Source organism: Pseudoliparis swirei, chromosome 5 (genome assembly GCF_029220125.1).
Source record: "Pseudoliparis swirei isolate HS2019 ecotype Mariana Trench chromosome 5, NWPU_hadal_v1, whole genome shotgun sequence".
Taxonomy (NCBI): Eukaryota; Metazoa; Chordata; class Actinopteri; order Perciformes; family Liparidae; genus Pseudoliparis; species Pseudoliparis swirei.
In genome coordinates, this window is record NC_079392.1 from 11,662,156 (window position 1) to 11,682,863 (window position 20,708).

General features: G+C 42.1%; 2 protein-coding genes across 10 annotated transcripts; one reads left to right on the top strand and one right to left on the bottom strand.

Moving 5' to 3' along the window:
- Nucleotides 1–157: 157 nt before the first annotated feature.
- On the top strand, nt 158–12,122 carry fxr1 (FMR1 autosomal homolog 1). Of its 7 annotated transcripts, none has more exons than XM_056414456.1 (19): nt 158–355; nt 2,224–2,276; nt 2,393–2,483; nt 2,578–2,649; nt 3,038–3,186; nt 3,453–3,546; nt 3,744–3,860; nt 5,305–5,475; nt 5,762–5,840; nt 6,068–6,177; nt 6,350–6,436; nt 7,217–7,348; nt 7,494–7,815; nt 7,930–8,023; nt 8,126–8,253; nt 8,799–8,996; nt 9,257–9,334; nt 9,991–10,076; nt 10,288–12,122. In XM_056414456.1, exons 1-19 carry the CDS (start codon nt 218–220, stop codon nt 10,453–10,455), a joined length of 2,367 nt encoding a protein of 788 aa, XP_056270431.1. In that variant the 5' UTR covers nt 158–217; the 3' UTR covers nt 10,456–12,122. The 7 variants fall into 7 exon arrangements, with proteins under 7 accessions (XP_056270431.1, XP_056270429.1, XP_056270430.1 ...); XM_056414454.1 differs by having other exon boundaries at nt 159–355; nt 6,341–6,436; XM_056414455.1 differs by having other exon boundaries at nt 159–355; nt 6,344–6,436.
- Nucleotides 11,468–14,914, bottom strand: dnajc19 (DnaJ (Hsp40) homolog, subfamily C, member 19). Of its 3 annotated transcripts, XM_056414463.1 has the most exons (7): nt 14,823–14,914; nt 14,408–14,459; nt 13,504–13,577; nt 13,276–13,355; nt 13,058–13,128; nt 12,852–12,942; nt 11,468–11,614 (listed from the first exon to the last, which is right to left on the bottom strand). In XM_056414463.1, exons 1-6 carry the CDS (start codon nt 14,823–14,825, stop codon nt 12,872–12,874), a joined length of 351 nt encoding a protein of 116 aa, XP_056270438.1. In that variant the 5' UTR covers nt 14,826–14,914; the 3' UTR covers nt 11,468–11,614; nt 12,852–12,871. The 3 variants fall into 3 exon arrangements, with proteins under 3 accessions (XP_056270438.1, XP_056270437.1, XP_056270439.1); XM_056414462.1 differs by lacking the exon at nt 11,468–11,614 and having other exon boundaries at nt 12,745–12,942; XM_056414464.1 differs by lacking the exons at nt 11,468–11,614; nt 14,408–14,459 and having other exon boundaries at nt 12,745–12,942; nt 14,823–14,913.
- Between the last annotated feature and the right edge of the window lie 5,794 nt (nt 14,915–20,708).

The window sequence follows — 20,708 nt, forward strand, 5'->3', positions numbered from 1 at the left end:
GACATGTACTTAAATAATGTCCAGTCAGCTACTCAGTAAATGCACTTAGTTACTTACACTGCCTTCATCGCACTCTTAAAGGGCCAGGACAACCACAATATAGTATGGCATCAGACGAGGCTTCAGTTTGTTGAATTATCGGTGTAAGGAAACACAATTAATCTTCTTTAGAGTCTAATGTTTGTCTTTCGAGGTAAGCAATAAGCACCCCGCCGTCATGGAGCAGTCACCTCTCCAGCCTGCACACTTCTGCCCCGACGCCTCGAGGAGCACCTGTCGTCCCGGCATCCTTTGCGTGTCCAATATGGAGGAACTGGTGGTGGAGGTCCGTGGCTCCAACGGGGCTTATTACAAGGTAAATACCCCCTCATCAATGTTAATGCCCGACACGTTACACCATGCGGTCTTTTAGTAGACATCTCACGGACCACGGCAATAGCTCCCACTCGCTCTGCACACACTAGCTAGTGGCGTTACTAGCTGCACGCCTTTAGCTCGTACTAGCCGTGCTAGCTAAAACATTAGCGGGCTAAGCTAGCGTCGCTCGACAATTGTCACTTTTTATCCACCTTTCTTTGTACTTGGAGTGGACAAAACACGACCATATATTCAATTCATGGCATATAGCACCGATACAAGCTTTTATTGATTGTGCTTGACGTTCGGTTGCAGCTTTCCGAGCTAAACGTTAGCTAGCTGACTCACGAGCTGCCTCCCTGTTGACGTCAAACGACCAACCGACTAAAGTAGATTGTGTTTGACGGTGTAAAACATATGAGAAGTAGCTGCCATACAATTTATGCGGTTACGAACGCTGTTGATCATGTCTCCTATTAAAATACGTCATGATTAGGAGGCACCGTGGCTCGTTATGACGGTGACTTCGAGGTCCCGGTGAACTGCACCTAGCCACTCCACGGATGTCTATTATTTGATACTTCATCACGCCGAAGTTATTTTGTGTGCGAGTGAGGGAAGCCAGCTGTTCCTTGTCAATCCCGACCAGCTGGCATGCCAGGAGAGGATCACTGATACCGTAGACGTACAAGCTATTTCTAGACCTGCTGTGTGGAACAGTCGCGGCTTCTCTCCTGCCACCTCTTCTCCTGTGTGTTTCCTCCCTCCTTCTCTCGTCTCCTCTGCTATTCGTACTCCTTTCCTTTATGTCATTTCCCTTCTTGGCCTCACCCCTATTCCTCCTGACTCCTGTTTGAGACTGTCCTACTCCCCACTGCTTTTCTCTGTGTACCGACTCTGATTTCATTTGTGGAGTCTTATGTCTGTTTGATCATATGTTTCTATTAAAATGCAATTGATATCCCACCTTCAGAAGAGATGAGCAAGTGTCTTACATTGTTCAGATCTCACAATTCAATTCTAGTGTGTGTAAATGGGCAGCCAATTCTTACACCCAAATAGGTTCAGCAGCTCATGTTTTTTTAATTGTGTTCCGTTTTAATTTAGTATTTGATTTATTTTCTTTTGATGAAAAGTATTTTACATTTCTCTCGCATTGTATGTTTAGTCTCACCCAGTTTGTCAAAACCCCAAAGGTATTCTGTTAATTATTGCAAATGACAATGAATGGAGACAAACCCTCACTTTTGAGAAGCTGAACCAGAGAATATTTGGCATATTTTCTTGAATAATTACAGGTAATTGACAACCAAAATAGTAACTAATCATTTCAGCTCTGCACTCAACATCCATTTCAAATAAATACAAAAAATCCTACGTTTTCCTTGTGGCCTTCTCTTATAGGTGTTTTTGCCCATATTTTAAGATATCTGTTAATAAAATTCACGCTAAAAATGAAATCAATTAGGGTTGAAAATCGTTTTGTCTTGATTCCTAAAATCACTCTAAATTGACATTAAAACGGTCTCTGTTTCTCTCGATAATCAGCAGATCTAGCTGTGAATAGTCTTAGTTGTGAGCTGTTGTCTGTCTTGCCCAACACTTTTATTATTACTAACACACAGTGACAAACAAGTTAGAACGTAGGACACACACATGTATTAGTGTTCCCTTTACTCAAGCTTGAGTTGAGCTCCTTAAACTAAAACCTGGAATTGATGCTGTTGTATTATTTCCTTAATTCGCATCACAAAGGAGAGAACTTAATCAACTATTTCTGTCCTGTACAAACAGTTTCTTGAATAGGTGGCACCTAATATCACCCAGCTCACTTATGTGTTTACTCTGTCTCCGTCTGTCCTGCAGGGCGTTGTCAAAGATATCCACGATGACTCTCTCACCATTGCCTTTGAGAACAAGTGAGTCCCTCTCTCTTTCTCCTGTATTCAAGCTGTCAAGTTCAACATTTTAAGACAAACGTGGGACCAAAGTACAACAATGTCACAAGATAAGAAATGACCATCTTTTTTTTCAGTTGGCAGCCAGAGCGCCAGGTGCCCTTCAATGATGTCAGGATGCCACCGCCCGCTGATGGCAAGGAGATTGGAGAGGACGAGGAGGTGGAGGTGAGCAGGACACGTCTATTTTTTGTCTTTCCTTGTTTCCTTTCTTACACCATTTTGTTTGTGTCTGACTGTCTCGTTCGTCATCTCCTGTCAGATCCTCTCAAAAGCCAATGATCAGGAGCCTTGTGGTTGGTGGCTCGCTAAAGTCCGCATGATGAAGGGAGATGTGAGTATTGTTCCTTATGAAGACACATTAACTGTTATTATCTATTATCAGGTCTTTGTGTTATCATTAATACTCTTCAAAACTAGGCATCTCGCACCAAAACAATCTAGATTGATTAATAGCACTACAATTAAGATGACAAATATTTATTTGTGATCTTGGGGTGAACTGTCCCTTTAACTTTGTTTATTGTGCTGAAGCTGAAGAAAGTCTTTAACTATTAGCTGTATCTATAAAATGATTTAAGAGTTGTTGGATTATTTCATTGATATTGTCATGTGTATCATTGACATAATATCAATATCAAATATTTGCGATATGTTTATCATCAATAGCTTCATATCGCGACACCCCTAATTGAGTTATGTATGCCTGTCTGTCTTTACAGTTCTATGTGATAGAGTATGCAGCCTGCGACGCCACCTACAATGAGATAGTGACCTTTGAGCGTCTGCGTCCAGTCAACCCTAACAAGGCCATCACCAAGAACTCCTTTCACAAGTGCACTGTCCCTGTTCCTCAAGATCTACAAGAAGCGTATGTACACCAGCTTAACACTAACAACCATAAGGAAGGTTATATCTTCAATACACATGCTTGTTCTCTTTATAATTAATGACAATAACACACATAGACACAGTAGCTCGTTTATTGTTTACATATGGTCTGTATTTATGAGAGCGTTGAGTTTCTCTCAGGATTTACCCAATCCCCTGTCAGCTGTTTGACAGATGTGCAGGACAACCATTTGTTTGTATAATGAATTGATATATTTGAAGTAATAAATTTTCCTCATATTGCAGGTGCCAGAGTGATAATGCCCATAAAGAGTTTAAGAAAGCCGTGGGAGCCTGTCACATCACATACTGCCCTGACACCAGCCAACTGCTGATTGTGGTAACTGTCTCACTGTCATTCTGTGGTAACATTTAGATGTTCATAATAACATCTAAACTACGATATGTCCTGCTGATGTTTGTACACTGGATGACTTGGCTATTCATTTCTTTCTAGTTGTCATCAGAAAGGGAGCAGCTCAACATATGTTAAATCTTCTTTTGTTCCTGTGTGTGTGTGTGTGTGTGTGTGTGTAGTCCAACAATGCGGCGACCGTGAAGCGTGTTTCTTTGCTGAGTGACATGCACCTGCGGAGCATCAGGACCAAGCTGCTGCTAATGTCACGCAACCATGAGGCCACAAAACACCTGGAGGTTAGTTGGGAATGTAACCCCCGGCCCATGTAGCTCTGTACAATATACGATGGGCGGGGTCCTGGGTTGTGTTTAACAGAGGGACGGTGCAGCCAACTGTTTCATAATGCACGCCACAGCATATATATTTCACTAAACTAAACACCAATCCTCATACAACAAAAACCCACAAAATGTATATAACTCGCTCTCTCTTCCTAAGAACCTCTACAATACCACAAATACAACTACCACAACAAATATAATAAAGATCACAAATAAAACAAAGAACACAAATCCACTCATACCACACGAGCACACACACACCAACCACACCCCCGTTGCAGGCCCGAGTCGTTGCTGGAGATCGTAGTGGCCTTAAACGGTTGTGACCGTTTCACTTGTCCACACAAGCCTAAACAAAAAGGGGCAGTGAAATGTCTGTGAGTACTCACGATGTGTTGGGAAAAGGGAAGTGAAGAGCGGGAATGATTGTCTGACGAAAGAAGAAACAGCAGGTCTGTAGCAGCAGCCTCGGGAACCAGCTCAGCTTCCTTGGTTGTCGTCTCCTGACTCACAGGAGCTCCAATGTGGCTCATCTGGCTTTCCTGGTGCAGATCAACATGTGTGAAGCTACATGATAATCGCGAGTAGCGATTATCAACACAACAATAACATTTAGTGAATGGGCAGCATACACTCAACACACTGATCGTTACCTGGTGTAGATCCTACAGGCATAACTATTTGTCAGCCCTTTGACGTCCCACCATGACGTTGACGCAGCTCAACAGCTGTTGCTGTCACCTATTTCACCACCATACCTCCGTTTAGGCCACGCCCCTCTAACTGATAGTGAAGCTGGATTGGCGGTTGGGCTCCCACACCAGAAAACAATGACCACTGATCACCAACTCAATTAGAAAGTTAAATAAGCAAAACAAATTAGAAAACTCAAATATTAGTATATATATACACCTTATTATTATTATTATTAGTAGTAACGTTATCATAATATATTATGAGGGTTACAGGAACGATAACGCTGGGGTTCAGTCATGATGAAGTTCACATAGGCAGCTTAATACAATGAGTAACCTAAAACCTGGGAGGTCACCATGGTGAGATAAAAGGCAGGTTATGACCATACAATATGAAGTCATGAAGTGAAACTTATTACATGACACGGGTCCTTCAAAAAGTAAAGGTTAATGGGTTTGTAGACCAACAACCTGGAGTCAAACAAGTATTGCTCCTGATAATGGGGTTAAAATGAAAAGGACAGATACACAATATGTGCTCTTCAGCTTTTTATAAGATCATTAAAACTTGTAACCCCGTCAATTACTTTAAAAACATTTTTGATAACGTTATATCTGTCAGTTTTGGCTATAAAAACAAAGTTAAAGTATTGTGAATGAATTAAAGCCAAAAGATGAATGACTTTGCTCTTGTGTTTGTGCAGAGCTCCAGGCAGCTTGTGTCGTCCTTCCAGGAGGAGTTCATGGTGAGAACGGATCTGATGGGCCTGGCCATCGGCAGCCACGGCAACAACATTCAGCAAGCACGGAAGGTTCCAGGTGTCAGCGCCATTGACCTTGATGAAGAGACTGGCACCTTCAGGATTTATGGAGAGGTAGGATGTTTTGTGCTTCAGTGTTGGGGGACGCATCAGTGGCTCAATGATGGGTAAAAGGAATAAATAAATATCAGCCATTACTACAACAAATGTAAATGCGCGTATTAAAAAAAGTATGTGGAAGCATTCTAATCATCGCAAAGTGGTTGATATTTGACCAATATACCAATTTTATTAGGATTAAGTGACTGTATTCGGTTCGCAGAACATATAGACGTTTACATCTGACTGAGCATGTGTGTTGGGTGTCTAAGAGATTAAGTAACCCTGTGTTGTCTTTCAGACGGCGGAGGCAGTGAAGAAGGCCAGGAACTACCTGGAGTTTTTGGAGGACTCTGTCCAAGTGCCCAGGGCCCTCGTGGGTATGTAGGCCACCAAGTTGCTCCATACATGGTTGTGATCATTATAGTGCCACATGACAGACAGAGAAAATAGTTTAACACATTTCAAGACAGTCATCTAAAAAGTATAACAATATCTGTGCAACTGCTCCATATGCTACAGTTATTTACTTTATTATGAGGTTATTTCAATTTAGTTAGTTCCACATCTTTTTGACTTGCATCTTTTCCCTGCTCTGTGTCCGTAGGCAAAGTGATCGGTAAGAACGGGAAGGTCATCCAGGAGATTGTGGACAAGTCCGGTGTCGTGAGGGTCAGGATAGAAGGAGACAAAGACAACAAGCAGCCTCGACAGGAAGTAAGGCTGCCACTGCCACATCTTTCCCGCTGTCACTGAAGCTGCTTGTAGAGTGTCACCAGTTTTGTCTTTTCCTATTTGTATGCAAAGAATCTAGACACTCTGTTTCCACTTGGTTCAGTCAGTCCCATACTAACATGTGTTGTGTTTTTGTTTTGTTTTGTTGACACAGGGAATGGTCCCCTTCACCTTCGTCGGTACGAAGGAGAATATTGGCAATGTTCAGGTCTTGCTGGAGTACCACATCTCTTACCTTAATGTAAGGACACACGTGTGTGTGTACTAAATAGGGAAACGGGGCTTTTTTTTCATGCATAGGTTATTTATTTTTTGTGCAAATGATTTGCATGTGCTCAAAGCCACAGCTCCAACAACCTCTTATTGCATTTCCTGTCCAACCAGTGGTTCAATCAGTTAGCGCTGTCAGCATGAAGAGGCAGAGTGGACACATGTTGGAATCATTTCCATACTTAAGGCCTGTTCCATCCTGTTTTACTTGCCACCAGCATGCGCTTCATATATGTAAACATTACCACTGCCTGCTTTGATTTTGTGCTTAGCAGGTACTCAAATAAAGTAATGCCTTGAAACCAGGACATTTATAAAACTAATCAGTAAATATTGAATATGAACAAAACACCTTTGGATGTTTCAGGCAAAATATAGAAATACTTGCTTTATGTTGGTATGCAGTAAATCCAAGGATTTTAACATTAATATATATAAAGACACACACACACATTTATAGTACTTTTGTTATTTAAATTTACAGCTAGATTTTGACTTTAAGTTTTAAATATTGATACATATTATTACGAATACGATCTAGTAAACAACGGAAATCATTATTTCTATATTTTCAGCTGTTTTCAGTTCATTGTGAATACCATACAAATGCTTTGTAATCTTCATGCATAATCACTGCTGGCATGCGGTGTGAATTTCACTGTGTACATTTAGCATGTATGTGTGTGTCCTGTGTTTTGTGCTGTGTTGGTGCTTTGTGTGTGTGTGTTTTGCATGGTGTGTGTGTGTGTAGGACATGACGGAGCTTCTTGCAGAAGGCCAGCAGCTTGAGGAAGAGCTGAGGCAGATTGTGGATTATACACAGGAAAGCAGCCTAGCAAGATTCAGAATATGCAACACAAGGCACACTGGATGTGATGTAGATGTGTGTATGATGACGAACCATTTGTGTGCAGTGACGACCCTACATAAAAAAAAAGCCTTTTAGTAAAGAAAAGAAATACAATTGCTCACATTTTCAGTTTATTTTTGTCTCTTTATTCTGACCATTGCCTCTTTTTCCCCACTAGGAAGTTGAGGAGCTTCGTCTGGAGAGAATGCAGATTGATGAACAGTTGCGTCAGATCACCCAGGTCCATCGTTCAGGTGACCGAGAGAGAGGAGAGAAAGGAGAGAGAGGAGCAGGAGGAGCAGGAGGAGCAGGAGGAGGAGGGGAAAGAGGAGCAGGAGGAGGAGGAGAAAAGGGAGGAGTGGGAGGAGGAGGAGGAGGGGAAAGAGGAGGATATAACGCAGATGGCAGTGCCAATGCCTCCTCCTCCTCTTTACATGGCAGTCGCTCCTACAACGGTCGAGGGCGTGGCCGCAGAGGCCACGGCTACAGCACCGGATATGGTGGGCACTTTGACAAATAATAATCCACTTGTTTCTTTGGTGTTTCCAGTTGATCACAAATGTGCCATGTGTGCAGGAAACAGTAATCTTTCTGTACTTGCGTGATTCGTCCAGGCACCAACTCGGAGCAGTCTAACGCCTCTGAGACGGATTCAGAGCACAGAGATGAGCTCAGTGACTGGTCCCTTGCTGGAGAGGACCAGGACAGGTGAGCTTTTTTTATTATTTTTATTATTTTTTTTCATTGTTGTGTTGTCACTACAGCATGCACACGTACATTTTATTGATTGACTGATGTACTGACTGGCAGAGAGCGAGAGAGAGGCTCACGACCACAAAGAGATGCCCGCAGGAGGCCTGGACCCGGCAGAGGCCGAGGAGGGCCTGGAGGACGAGGGAGAGGAGGAAGAGGAGGAGGAGGATACAGCAACAACTCTGGTAAAATTCCCTCTTCAGCAGCTTGACACAAAGATCGTGTTGAGGCCCCCAGGTGGGACGCATGGGGTTTATTGGGTCGCCAAATAGATTAGCAGAATTCCTTCATTTAGGATTTATATCTGCGGGACACGTTGAGTCTCAAGAGGCAGCGTGGGCGTACCCCATGTTGTGATGCATGTAGTGTACTTCCAACACTGAGTCCTAATAGGAAAAACTAGCTTTAATTCTGTTTGTTTAAATCAAGGGAATAAACCACAACCTGTTTACTCTGTCTAAATGCATTTATTTGCTCTCATTTATAAATTATCCAGCATAATGTAAATGTTTTTTAAATTGGAATTAGCTAATCTTTTTTTAAATGCTGGTTTACCTTTTTAATTATAATATAGTTGATACTGAAATGGCAGTAAAAATGGTCTGGAACGATTGTTTTGTCATTTTTTAAAAGGTGGGTGCTCAGAGACGACAAAGAGAACGACACATAAATATACTTCCCTTTGTCAGATGGTCGTTGTAACATATTTTCTGTGAATCGGCCTCTGCAGCAGGGCCTCGGGACCATGAGGACAACCAGGCCTACGGTGCCACGGAGACCGACCCGGCAGCCGATACAGACACCAGCGAGTCCAACTTGCCTGCAAACCGACGCAGGAGATCTCGGCGGCGCAGAACCGACGAGGACGCCGCACTGATGGACGGCATGAGCGAGTCGGACAACGCCTCGATGAGTGAAAATGGAGTCGGTAGGGAAGCCACATTATTCCTCTCAAGACTTGTTCATGCAAACAAAGAACCCGTACAGGGCAGACGTGTGACACAGTCAGTCGGCTTGAGCAGAATATCTTAGTAAGAAGGTCTGTCAAACATTTCTTCGAGCTAGCGGTGCTGTTTTTAGCAGCAGTGCAGAACTTTCCCATATCAGGTGTTGGAGGAGCCAGCGCTCTGGTTTAAAGGCAATTTGAGCTCCAAATCCTTTTCTTTGTGATTGCCCTCACGTCCTTAGATGACGCAGAAGCTAAACCTCAGCGTCGTAACCGTAGTCGACGTCGACACGTTCGCCCGCCTGAGGAGAGGCAGCCAGGTAACCATGGCAACTGCCTGTGTCCCCTTCCCTAATCAGTTCTAATGGTGTGGCTTAAAGGTTGCAAACTAGGCCTGGTTTTTCTTTTCTTCTTTTCTTTGTGTAACAAACGCAACTAAAACTAAAACGTTTTTTGAAATCGGCACTCGAGTGTTGCTTGCTCACGGATTGGATGTGATCGGTTGACCGTCCACACTGGAATGCCATGCAAATATAAATAATGCATCTTCCTTCTTCCTTGTATTGTTTTATTTGTGCAACACTAACAACGAGGCTCCAGCTTGTTTGTTCTCACCTTGTCAATTACACCAACGGCACTTGGTTTGTGTGGTGTGTCGTCGTCAGCTTGACCTCGAATGAACTTGTCTGAGATGTTGCGTTGGATGTCACGTCTGCGTGTGGCCTCCAGTTAGGCCAGTGTATTCTACGAGAAGTAGAAGCTCCTCTCAGGCTGCCAGACGGGATCCAACGAACCATCGGACGCGCTCGCGTTCGGCTACCTTCCATTTTCTCTATGAAACCACAAGAGGTGTAAATTGCGAAATCAATATTGTGAATAAGACTGATGTGCTTTCGCATCACTGAAAGAACTTTTTGGCTCCGGTCATTTGAAGAAAACAGAGCAGTTCTCATGACTCGTGGTTTCTTTTCTTCAGTGACGGTGGCTGACTACATCTCCCGGGCTGATTCTCAGAGCAGACAGATGCCGACCACTAAGGACACCAAGAAAAACAAAGATGTGGTGAGTCCCGAAACGTCATGTGTTCATCAATTAGTCGCAGGATCGCAGTCAACCTTTTCATGGAGTCTTTAACCTGGGTCTTTTGAATGTAGATGCTGCTTCATGGCTTGTTTGTTTTTTTAAATCTATTTTTTATTTGTCTACTTGAGGGAGAATCTGTTTGAATACAATGCATAAGTGCATTATTTGATCATGCCACATTTCTGTTCAGGGCCAGGTGGACGCCATCGTTGAGGACAGCCCACCATCTGCGCCAGCGACCACCAACAGCTCGAGCAATGCTGCCGACACGGAGAGCAGCAATGCCACCGGAGCTCCCGCCAAAGTCTCCTACCAGGGGGACTCTAACCCACAACCTGCTGTCAACGGCCTCTCCTAGTCAGACCTGAGCAAACGAAATGGTTTCAAATATACAAAATGATTTGGCTGCACTTGATTTAATCTCCCGTCTTTGGGGCAGCCTTAAAGTTGAAACATTTAAATGCAACAAGCACTGTTCTTCTTTTTACTTTACAAGTATTTGAAACCCGTTTCTCTGCGCAAGTTTTAGACAGCTGAACCTTAACCTCCCCTTTACACACGTGTTCTGTCCAACTATTCAATTTACGAACGTTTTTTTACAATAGTTATTCCTGTATGAGCTTGCCAAAGATAGCCAAATACACAAACTTACAGACATCCACTGAACTGCACTTTTCGGTCCACTCTTCATTGAGAGCTCAGGGAGAGGTCGGCTGAATGCAGTACGTGCAGACAGGGAATCAACTCAAACACATCCTTTTTTATCAGTAAAAAAACCCCACTATCATAGCAGGATTTTAGATCAGAAACATGTCTGCCCTTTACCAAGGTGGACTCGGAAAGATGCTTCCACGACCTTTTTCAGGATGTTTTGTGCATCCGAAGTAGTTTGTACATTCAATATTCTGCATGAGCAGTACCACAGTGCAGATCGGTTTGTTGGAAACCCAAGTATGTTCGACATACATGTGATCATCTGTTGTGCCTTGAGAGTAGATTCAACATGTTGTTGCCTGGCTCTGCACACCATCTGGAATTGTTTCACTTGTTTCTGTGTTACACGGTCCCCCTCTCTGCCACAGTTGGACCAGATGAGCCGTCTCCTTGTGCTTAATGTACCCTCATGGCACTGTGGGCAGGTGCAGACAAACACTGAAAGGATTTCAGAGGCATATCTTTTTAAAATCAGGTGTGTCTATTCTTAATGTTTGCGGGGAGAATGAGTCCAGTTATCCTTTATATATCTATATCTATATCTCTCGCTCTCTGTTGAGGAGTTTGACATTAGCTGCTTTCTGTTTTTTCAATATGCAACCACTTTGGTCATACAAGAAATGTTACAACAGCGTGTCTGGAAAAGAAACAAAATAGAAGATGTTTTTTTTTTATTGCACTGAAACAAAACCTTTTTCCGTTTCAAAGTTGATTGTAGTCGAGTCTGGAAACTGGCCGTTGCTGTTAAGTGCTGGAGAGCGATGTATCCATCGAGTGCTGGGTTTCCTGGAAACATCTTGTTGCTAAAAAAAAAAAAAAGCGGGCAATTTCATTGAATATATGACATGGGGGGGATAATAAGTGCTTTTTATTTTTTCTTCCAGAATTCCAGCTCATTTAAAAGGTTAGTCAACGCTCGGTTGAGATGTTTCTAGAAAACCTAGCCCAGGTGACAATGATGTCATTTTCATGGTTCTTCCACAGACTGGCTGGAAACTAGTCATGACTGTTTCACTAAGGAAGGAGATTTATTTGGTTTATTTATTTAAAAATGTACAGTATTTAAAAAGAGGCTAAAACAGGAGAAGCTCTTCTTTTTCTCGACACTAAAACATGCTTTGCCGAGGGTTTTCTTTTGAGACAAGTGACAAATTGGACTACTGAGAGTTGTGACATCAAGTGTTTTTGTTGGGTCTACTACAGTATGTTTTTTTTTTTTTAAAGATCATTCTGGTTGGTTGATGTGCAATATGTTTTGTATGCAGGTAGTTCTTAAATAAACTTGATCTTCCATGTAGATCTAAAACTCAACCGTGTCGTGCTCTTACGAAAAGTTATACGATTGATGTTGCAAGTTGGTAGTTTTTATGGATCGCCAATGAAAAGGTTAAATATATTTATAACATCTAACCCATATTTTTGGTCGTGCTCATGGTTGGCTGTAATCACCAGTCAGTTGTTTTATTGGTGGGGGCAGGACCAACCTCTAAGCACAGGAGTCTCCAGCAGTTTAATATCCTCCTCACTCAGTTTGCTCTTTTGGACGGCGTCAGAGCGTATAAGTCTAAAGTATAAAACGCAGCGAGTCATTGCTCACGCCAACGGGACGTCCAACTCCTGCTGCGGGAGAGCGGCTGAGCTCTCTCCTCGTATAAGTGTTGTGCCCTTCACCTTGACACGGATTCTCACAGCTGTGGGGAGACATTTTATTTGCTGCAACTGCTCCTCTTCTCCGACTTAATCCGCTGGTGTCAATGTTGCAGTTTTTAATAAAAGCAATTCTTAAAGCGATTAAAAGTTTACATAATAATTGTGTTTTAAGACTGACTTAAAAAATAATAATGGTAATCTATTGTTTAAACGTTCCCATTTTGTGGGAATCCACACAAAAGTAGATCTAAACTACAACACAACAACAAAGGAGAATTTCAGGCACAATGTACGGCGTGATTTTATTTGAGAGTTATCGGTTTCGGAAACTGGTAATCGCTCAATTCAGTCAGTGCAAACAACGTGGAGGAGAGCAGCGTGGACACACACTTTTGTCTTTGCCGGCCTCTTCACTTCTTTGTCTGGGCATCCAAGAAATCCTTCGCTTCATTGATCTTTGCTGCTATGTAGGGAGATCCACCTGTGGCCCCCACACACACACACGGTGTCCATGGTTACGACACGTCATCCAAGCACTTAATTGTAACGTACAGCGTCTACAGGAACCGACGGTGAACCTTGAATGCCTCACTTACCTCTATCTGGGTGATTCAGGATCATTAGTTTTCTATGTGCCTCTCTGATCTTAATCTTGTTGGCTGTGGGACTGCAAGACAGAACGGTGGTGCAACCGAGTTATTGTCGTAATAATCGGTGGGAAGAGCAGCGCTGAGCAAGTTCTAATATTGACCATGTAACGAAGTGGTGGACTTAGAGAGAGAGAGAGAGAGAGAGAGAGAGAGAGACTACATACCTTACACCTAAAACCAGGGAAGCTTCTCTCTTGGACATCTTTGGGTCAAATCCACCTCGATAGTACCCTCCTCCAAAAGCCTGCAACATGCACAGTTCAAAGCTCAACATGACGTGACTCTTACCGGCAACACACTTATTAAAAGTAAACTAAGAGATTCAGAGGTATCTGTAATGCACACTTCCATTTGGAGATAAACTCATTTTATAAGACGTTTTTTCTTCTTACCGTCTTGGGGAAACTCTGAAGGGCCTGTTTCACCTGAGGCTCCAAATGCTTCATGGCCTGCATGGCATAGCGACCTGGAAGATGGAGAAGAGGGGAAGCATGCGGCATATTTATGTCATATGATATTTGGGGAATTTTCTGCCATTTATATTAATGTAAGCAATGATATTGGGGTGTTATTTGGGCTGGGAGATGTTTAAAAGCCATTTTTATTTTTCCCATCTCTATCTGGCAAATGTATGTTAAGTGATGCCTGAGCCATATGACACACGTTCAGAATCAAATGTGCTTTAAATAATTAATTTAAACAAAAACCAATAACCAATATACATATGACATATTTGCATTATATTAATAGATGATACTGAATTGTTTGTTCAGAGCAACTTGGATTGCTGCAGGTATTATAAAGAAAACCAGTGGCCATAAGGTTATGTATGTGATACAAATGTAATTTCTCGGACTTTTTACATTTCTGCATTTAACGTTTTGATTGCTCTTTTTACCTTCGCATTCGAGAATGCGGAAGGTAATGCTTTGATCGCTGTGCATTTATTTGTATGCGTGTTATTCGCAAAACTCAAAAAGTATTAAACCGAATCGCATGACATTTGGTGGGATGATTGGTTATTATCCGGGGACCATTTGATTAGATTTTGGGATCGATCGGGTCAAAGGTCATGAAAAGGTACCAAAAAAGTGGCTGCGGCGAAGGTATGCGCTCTACCGAGTGCCTGTTCTAGTTTCAAACGTTGAATCATCGGTTTGACTTGTTTCAGAGCTCCTCTTTCCTGTCAAGCAGACTTAGTTACACCTCAAGAGAAGAACTTAAAACTCAGACTACGTCTGTCCACTTTGACCCAGCAGTCTCGTCAAGGTGACCGATCCAACAGCAGACACTCACCTGCAAACCCAGCGGCCGCCAAAGCCAGCCCCACTGCCACCATGGAACTGGCCTGCAGGTAAACAGAGACAGAGACGTCATGAAGACACAGCGATCATCACCTGCTGCACCGACTCACACGCTGACCACCCACAGGGTGTAAACACGCGCCACATGCCCGTGGCCTGTCGAGAAGCCGAAGCAGCTGACATTAACTACTGCCGACCTCTTTGGACCACACTGACGTGGGTTAGCTAGCTGGCTCCACGAAGCGGTAAACGTCAGGTAGGATTCTGTCACGCACGCTCGGCTATAGCTAACGTTAGCACAGCCGTTCAGAATGAACGTTATACAACTTGTCGGCAGACTCCTGTTCGTGCAGACCCGTTCATGGTTCCTTTACGGCCCCAGTTAGTGAATGCCACGTCCGACTTACCATGTCTGTGTGTTACGTTCCGTTTCTGTTAAAGGTTAGGATCATAACTTTTGACCTCTCATGTTTTCCTCGCTCAGGCGTGCATGTGTTTGTACCGGAAATGGCGGAGAACTGTCGTAAAAGCGTTAACAGCCAGCCCCGCCCACAACACTGTTCAAGCCCCCTCGCCTGCTCGCTCGCGCCTGATTGCCTGGTCCCCTTCGTGAATACTGGATACGTTTTTTTGGCGGTAATTCACTTAAAGTTAATGAATTAATACAACATTACAAATATGAATACTTTAAAAAAAATGTTTTTGCCTCGGAAGGTTGCTCAAGTGTTGTCTACGGTAGTTGTAGGTTGCTACTTGGTCGCGCTAAAGGCTCCCAGCATTTTGTTTTGTTCGTTAAAACTTATTACAGGATTTATAAATGCAAAGTAAATGTGTAGCATGGCCACAAGTGACTTATTACATAATATGAACATGCAAAGTAAATGTGTATTATGGTCACAAGTGACTTATTACATAATATGTACATGCAAAGTAAATGTGTAGCATGGCCACAAGTGACTTATTACATAATATGAACATGCAAAGTAAATGTGTATTATGGTCACAAGTGACTTATTACATAATATGTACATGCAAAGTAAATGTGTAGCATGGCCACAAGTGACTTATTACATAATATATAAATGCAAAGTAAATGTGTAACATGGCCACAAGTGACTTATTACATAATATATAAATGCAAAGTAAATGTTTATTATGGTCACAAGTGACTTATTACATAATATGTACATGCAAAGTAAATGTGTATTATGGTCACAAGTGACTTATTACATCATATGTAAATGCGAAGTAAATATGTAGCATGGCCACAAGTGACTTATTACATAATATGTACATGCAAAGTAAATGTGTATTATGGTCACAAGTGACATATTACAAGATATATAAATGCAAAGTAAATGTGTATTATGGCCACAAGTGACTTATTACAGGATATATAAATGCAAAGTAAATGTGTAGCATGTTCAAAGAACCTCTCCATGTAAAGTAAACTGCAACATATCTCTTTGCTAAAGTTGAGCAATGGCGCAATTAGTCTAATACGAATTGCACTTCATTTGAAAGTGTAAGGCTTGCTAAGTCAACACAATAAAAAAATAAAAAGTTGAATTATGTTACGTCAACGTTTGTGTAATGCTGTTGTCATATCTCCACACAGGAAGAACTCCGGCCTCTGAAGTCCGTTTCTTGGTTGAAAGGGTTGTGAAGGGTGAGTGATTAGCTTGAGGAGGTTTTACCCATTTCTTTTTCAATAAAACGTTAAAAGTACCGATGTGTCTTGATTTCCTCATTTTTACAAAAGGAAATAATGTGATGTGTGTGACAGTAACGCATGTACATTTATAAAATAATAAGTGTTTATAATTAGATAATCAATAAGAGCTATTTGCAGAACATCAACATGCTTCTTGATGTGTTCATTAATTGAGCCGTTGACATCAAATCTAAGATAGTTGCTGCTTAAACTATGCATGCTTTATACCAGCCTTTTGTCTGTCTATACGCCCACATTTATATTCAATGTAATGTATTAATGAATGCCAATCATCGTGTGAGTTCTCAAACTATTTAGAGTTAATTCATATGGTATAGTATTCTTGGTTTGAGCAACATCTCAATAGTTTACAAGTCCTATTTGACTAAAAAGCTAGTTGTTCTATGTCCTAAGAGTATTAACTGTAAATTGTTGCTGTTGACACTCTTTTGAAATCTGATTTCTAAAATCATTAACTCTTTAACAGCAAAGCAGCTTTAGTACGATGTGTTCTCCTTGAGTGTGTGAGATGTTTTTGCACATTTTAAGGTCATATTTAGTAGAGTGGTCACTTGTTTAGAGTTAAAACTTAGTTCATAAAAGTGGCTAAAGCATCCAAAGTGTGGGAGAACAAACTCTGAAAGTGTTTCAACCACAACATAATGTGAATTATTATGAGCAATCTTGGCTGTTCGACATTTGGTTCCACGGAGACGAAAGCTTCTGGAAGTCCGACGACACTATTTGACCTGTGAACGCCGCCTGTACGTTATGCCAGCATGAGCTGTCATGGGGAGTGTAACGGGGTGAGGCTCAGGCGCAGAGAGACAAGCTGGACGAAATATAAATAACAAAAAGCACTCTTTAATGAGGCAAAACAGTTGCAAAATAAACAAGGTCCAAAAGGGGCAGGCAGAGGATCATCGGTCAGGGCAGGCAGGCAAGCAGGATGGAAGCAGGCAGGATCAGGAACACAGACAGGACGACGGGAAAAGGACACGGAACAAGAGACGACAATCGGACAGCAGACAAGGGAAAGACTGACACAATATATAGGGGGGAAACAGGTGTACGACATCAGACAGTAACGAGACAAGAGTGGCTGAGGGCAGGTGCAGGGAATTAAACAATTAAGACAGAGAAGACACAGAAGACAGGAGAAACGGAACAGGGTGTTACATGAGCAGCTCAATAGCCCAACGGCATGCCTGTACGGTCGGCATATTGGAATCGAGAAAGAGGCAAACGTTTGGCATCAATTCACTTTTCAAGTCATTCACAAAGCCAAAGCATCAGGTTCAAGCTTCTCGAGTGGCACGGCTGCTTTACCATCACAATAGTGCATCACATACCAGTAGGCCTCTGGATAAACAACAGCTGTCTGCTCCACTGGCATCCAGCTCTCAGGCAGCTTTCCCACAGCTCAATCCGGGTTCGCTGCCACTGTGTCGTATACGGGGTGATGGCTAGTTATAGGACGGGAGACGCTGTGAACATCTGCAGGCTGTCAGTAAGGAGCAATTTAAACCCAAACCGGCCCGGCTGCGTCTCTCCTGCCGTTGGACCGAACCGCGGCGGCAGCTAACACAATGGGACAGTGAAGGGCCTAATTATTGCCCCTATCATTTGCATAATTACAATGTTTTTTCCGAGGCAGGGGCAGTATAGAAATTGTAAATTGTAGTGGACCCGCTGTCCTTAGTGGAAGTCATATTTGAATGGCGAGAGCCTGTTCTGCTCGCCAGGCAGCCAGGCTCAGGCAAGAGGTCCCAATCAGCCAGCCTCACAGAATGCTCATTCAAGAGGATTTAAAAAGCCAACTGTGTGGAGAAATGAGAGTTTTGCCCCCGAAATCATATGGAATTACAGTGCTGGTTGCATATGGGGGGGAGCCAGTGGCAAGCACAAAAGCCCACAGGAAGCAGCTATTTCTGTGTGTTTTATTAACCCAACCAAGCAATTTAATTCTTTTGTTCGGGGGAGTTCTACTTCATTGATTAACAAAAGCGGGGATATAATTTTTTCAGCCCCTTTTGAAAAGCCTGAAATGTCAAGCCTTTTAAAGGAGATTATTCTGCCTGTGTGCGATGAATAGAGCCCGGAGTAACCTTTTGTCTACAATTAAATATTCCAGCATAAATATAAAAGAAAATCAGAGATGGGGAAGATTGAGTCAGGAGAGATTGGAGAGGTAGATCCTCTGCCCGATAGTGGCAACAGCCTGGCTCTAATTAGATATGCCAGGCGGGCTGTGAGCAGTCACTCTCCACAGCACGGCGAGAGAGGAGGCAGCCTGAGAGAGGAGGACAGAGGAAACCTATCTGCTCATCTGTCTGTCCAGCGCCTTCCTCTGGGCATCCACAAGGTATTTCAGGAGACTTTGTTTTGTTTTGCTTCCAACCGTTGTTGGTTTTCCTGACATCTTTGCCACCGGAGAGTCTATAAGGCAATGCCTTCTGGGAACTGCATAAACAGAGAGGGCTGAATAGGAATACAAAAAAGTTGCGAGATTGTTGCTGATTCTGAGGAGCGATTAGGAATGACAATGAGATACTGTAGGGACAGAGGGGGCTTCATTATTTGTTTCCACTTAGGAGGGAGACTACGAGGCTGCCTGGAGGAGATGGAGAGGGATGCTAATGAAGTTTTCATCATGCAGGGCTGCATTTGATTGTGTTTTGGGAGTTGCATTTGCATTGTGCTTCAAATGTATGTGGACCGAGATGATCGGCATGCTTTGATGTGACGGTGAGCTTTGCACCGCGTCATTCATTCCTCGTGGAAAGATGTACCCGATGGTAAAAGTTGCGTCATCAGTTGATCAGAAGTTTTTGAGATGGTCTTCGTGTGCAGGTTGGGGATGCTGTCGTTCCCCTGGGATGTGACCCTTTCTCTGGAATTGCCCCTAAGATGAAAGAAAACACTGGAGGTAGTGAATTAAACCCGTGAACTCTCCAGCAGGGGTAGTTTGAACAGGGTGCCAGTTTGCTCTGTTGGCTTTTTGTTGGATGATGCTGTGACCTCTTGTCACATTATTTTTCTGACCAATCATTTGCTTGAGTCTCTGCCAATAGACGGGATGCTCCTCTTGGCTTTTTGAAATGATATGTTACTTATACATGGCTTTTTGACACGATACGTTCATACTTATACATGGCTTTTTGAAATGATATGTTCATACTTATACATGGCTTTTTGAAATGATACTTATACATGGCTTTTGAAATGATATGTTACTTATACATGGCTTTTGAAATGATATGTTACTTATACATGGCTTTTGAAATGATATGTTACTTATACATGGCTTTTGAAATGATATGTTACTTATACATGGCTTTTTGAAATGATACGTTCATACTTATACATGGTTTTTTGAAATGATATGTTCATACTTATAGATGGCTTTTTGAAATGATATGTTCATACTTATAGATGGCTTTTTGAAATGATATGTTCATACTTATACATGGTTTTTTGACACGATATGTTCATACTTATACATGGCTTTTTGAAATGATATGTTCATACTTATACATAGCTTTTTGAAATGATATGTTCATACTTATACATGGCTTTTTGAAATGATATGTTCATACTTATAGATGGCTTTTTGACACGATATGTTCATACTTATACATGGCTTTTTAAATGATATGTTACTTATACATGGCTTTTAAAATATGTTACTTATACATGGCTTTTTAAATGATATGTTACTTATACATGGCTTTTTGACACATGCTCATACTTTATTAATGTTTACATGATCATCAGTCTGGATCTTGTTTACGCTGTTTATGAAACGTTTAGTTAACAAAATCTTTTCTTTTTATGAAAAGATCTGGATTCGACAGGTCTCTCTTTATTCAAGGAAATTACTTTCAAGTTCAAAACTGTTTGTATTGATTTATTAAGGGAGTTCCATCAAGTATTGTTTTGATCCCCTGAAAAAATGTATTGAAACACAAGTCAGGAAAAGAAGAGCCTCAATACCCTTATTATATTTGTATTAGAGCCATCTGGATAAAGACTCATCACATTACTTGTGGGTTGATTGCTGGGTTACCACTATCCCACATTGTTTGGTCAGAATTGTTGATTATGTAACAAGATAGGAGACTGGAAGTAAAAGCCGAAAAGCAGTATTATGATGTATTGTTGTTGGCGTATTGTTGTTGGTGTGAGCGAGGAAGGGCAAGCTCTATTTGAAATGATTTCTGAGATTTATTTGACCAGATTTTTCAGCATCCTCATAATTTCTGTCAACTTTTCCCCCCTCAATGATGTGCAAGCGGTTTCACTGAGGATAGGATTCAGTATTTGACCATTTGACCGTCATTGGAGAACCCCCCTGCTATTAACACCATGCAACATTTAACACAATGAAACTAAAGTAGAGCCGGTTACATGACATCTTAGAATTTCAGATGCAGTTCTTTCGCCAGCATAAAGTTTCAGTCAAAAGGAAGTTTGAAGGGTGCGAACCAATGAATGCAACAGGCCCTTCAAACCACTGGGATTACCTCCCTAGCTCCTGTCCAACTGGATCAAACTCTGGATCAATGATAAGGAGTCC

Coding starts and splice junctions, on each gene's coding strand:
- dnajc19 (XM_056414463.1), bottom strand. Junction 13,356..13,503: donor TTCAGAGTTTCCCCAAGACG/GTAAGAAGAAAA, acceptor TGCATGTTGCAG/GCTTTTGGAGGAGGGTACTA. Junction 13,129..13,275: donor TCCCTGGTTTTAGGTGTAAG/GTATGTAGTCTC, acceptor TCTGTCTTGCAG/TCCCACAGCCAACAAGATTA.
- fxr1 (XM_056414454.1), top strand. CDS start 218: ATGGAGCAGTCACCTCTCCAGCCTGCACACTTCTGCCCCGACGCCTCG. Junction 2,650..3,037: donor TCCGCATGATGAAGGGAGAT/GTGAGTATTGTT, acceptor CTGTCTTTACAG/TTCTATGTGATAGAGTATGC. Junction 3,187..3,452: donor CCTCAAGATCTACAAGAAGC/GTATGTACACCA, acceptor CTCATATTGCAG/GTGCCAGAGTGATAATGCCC.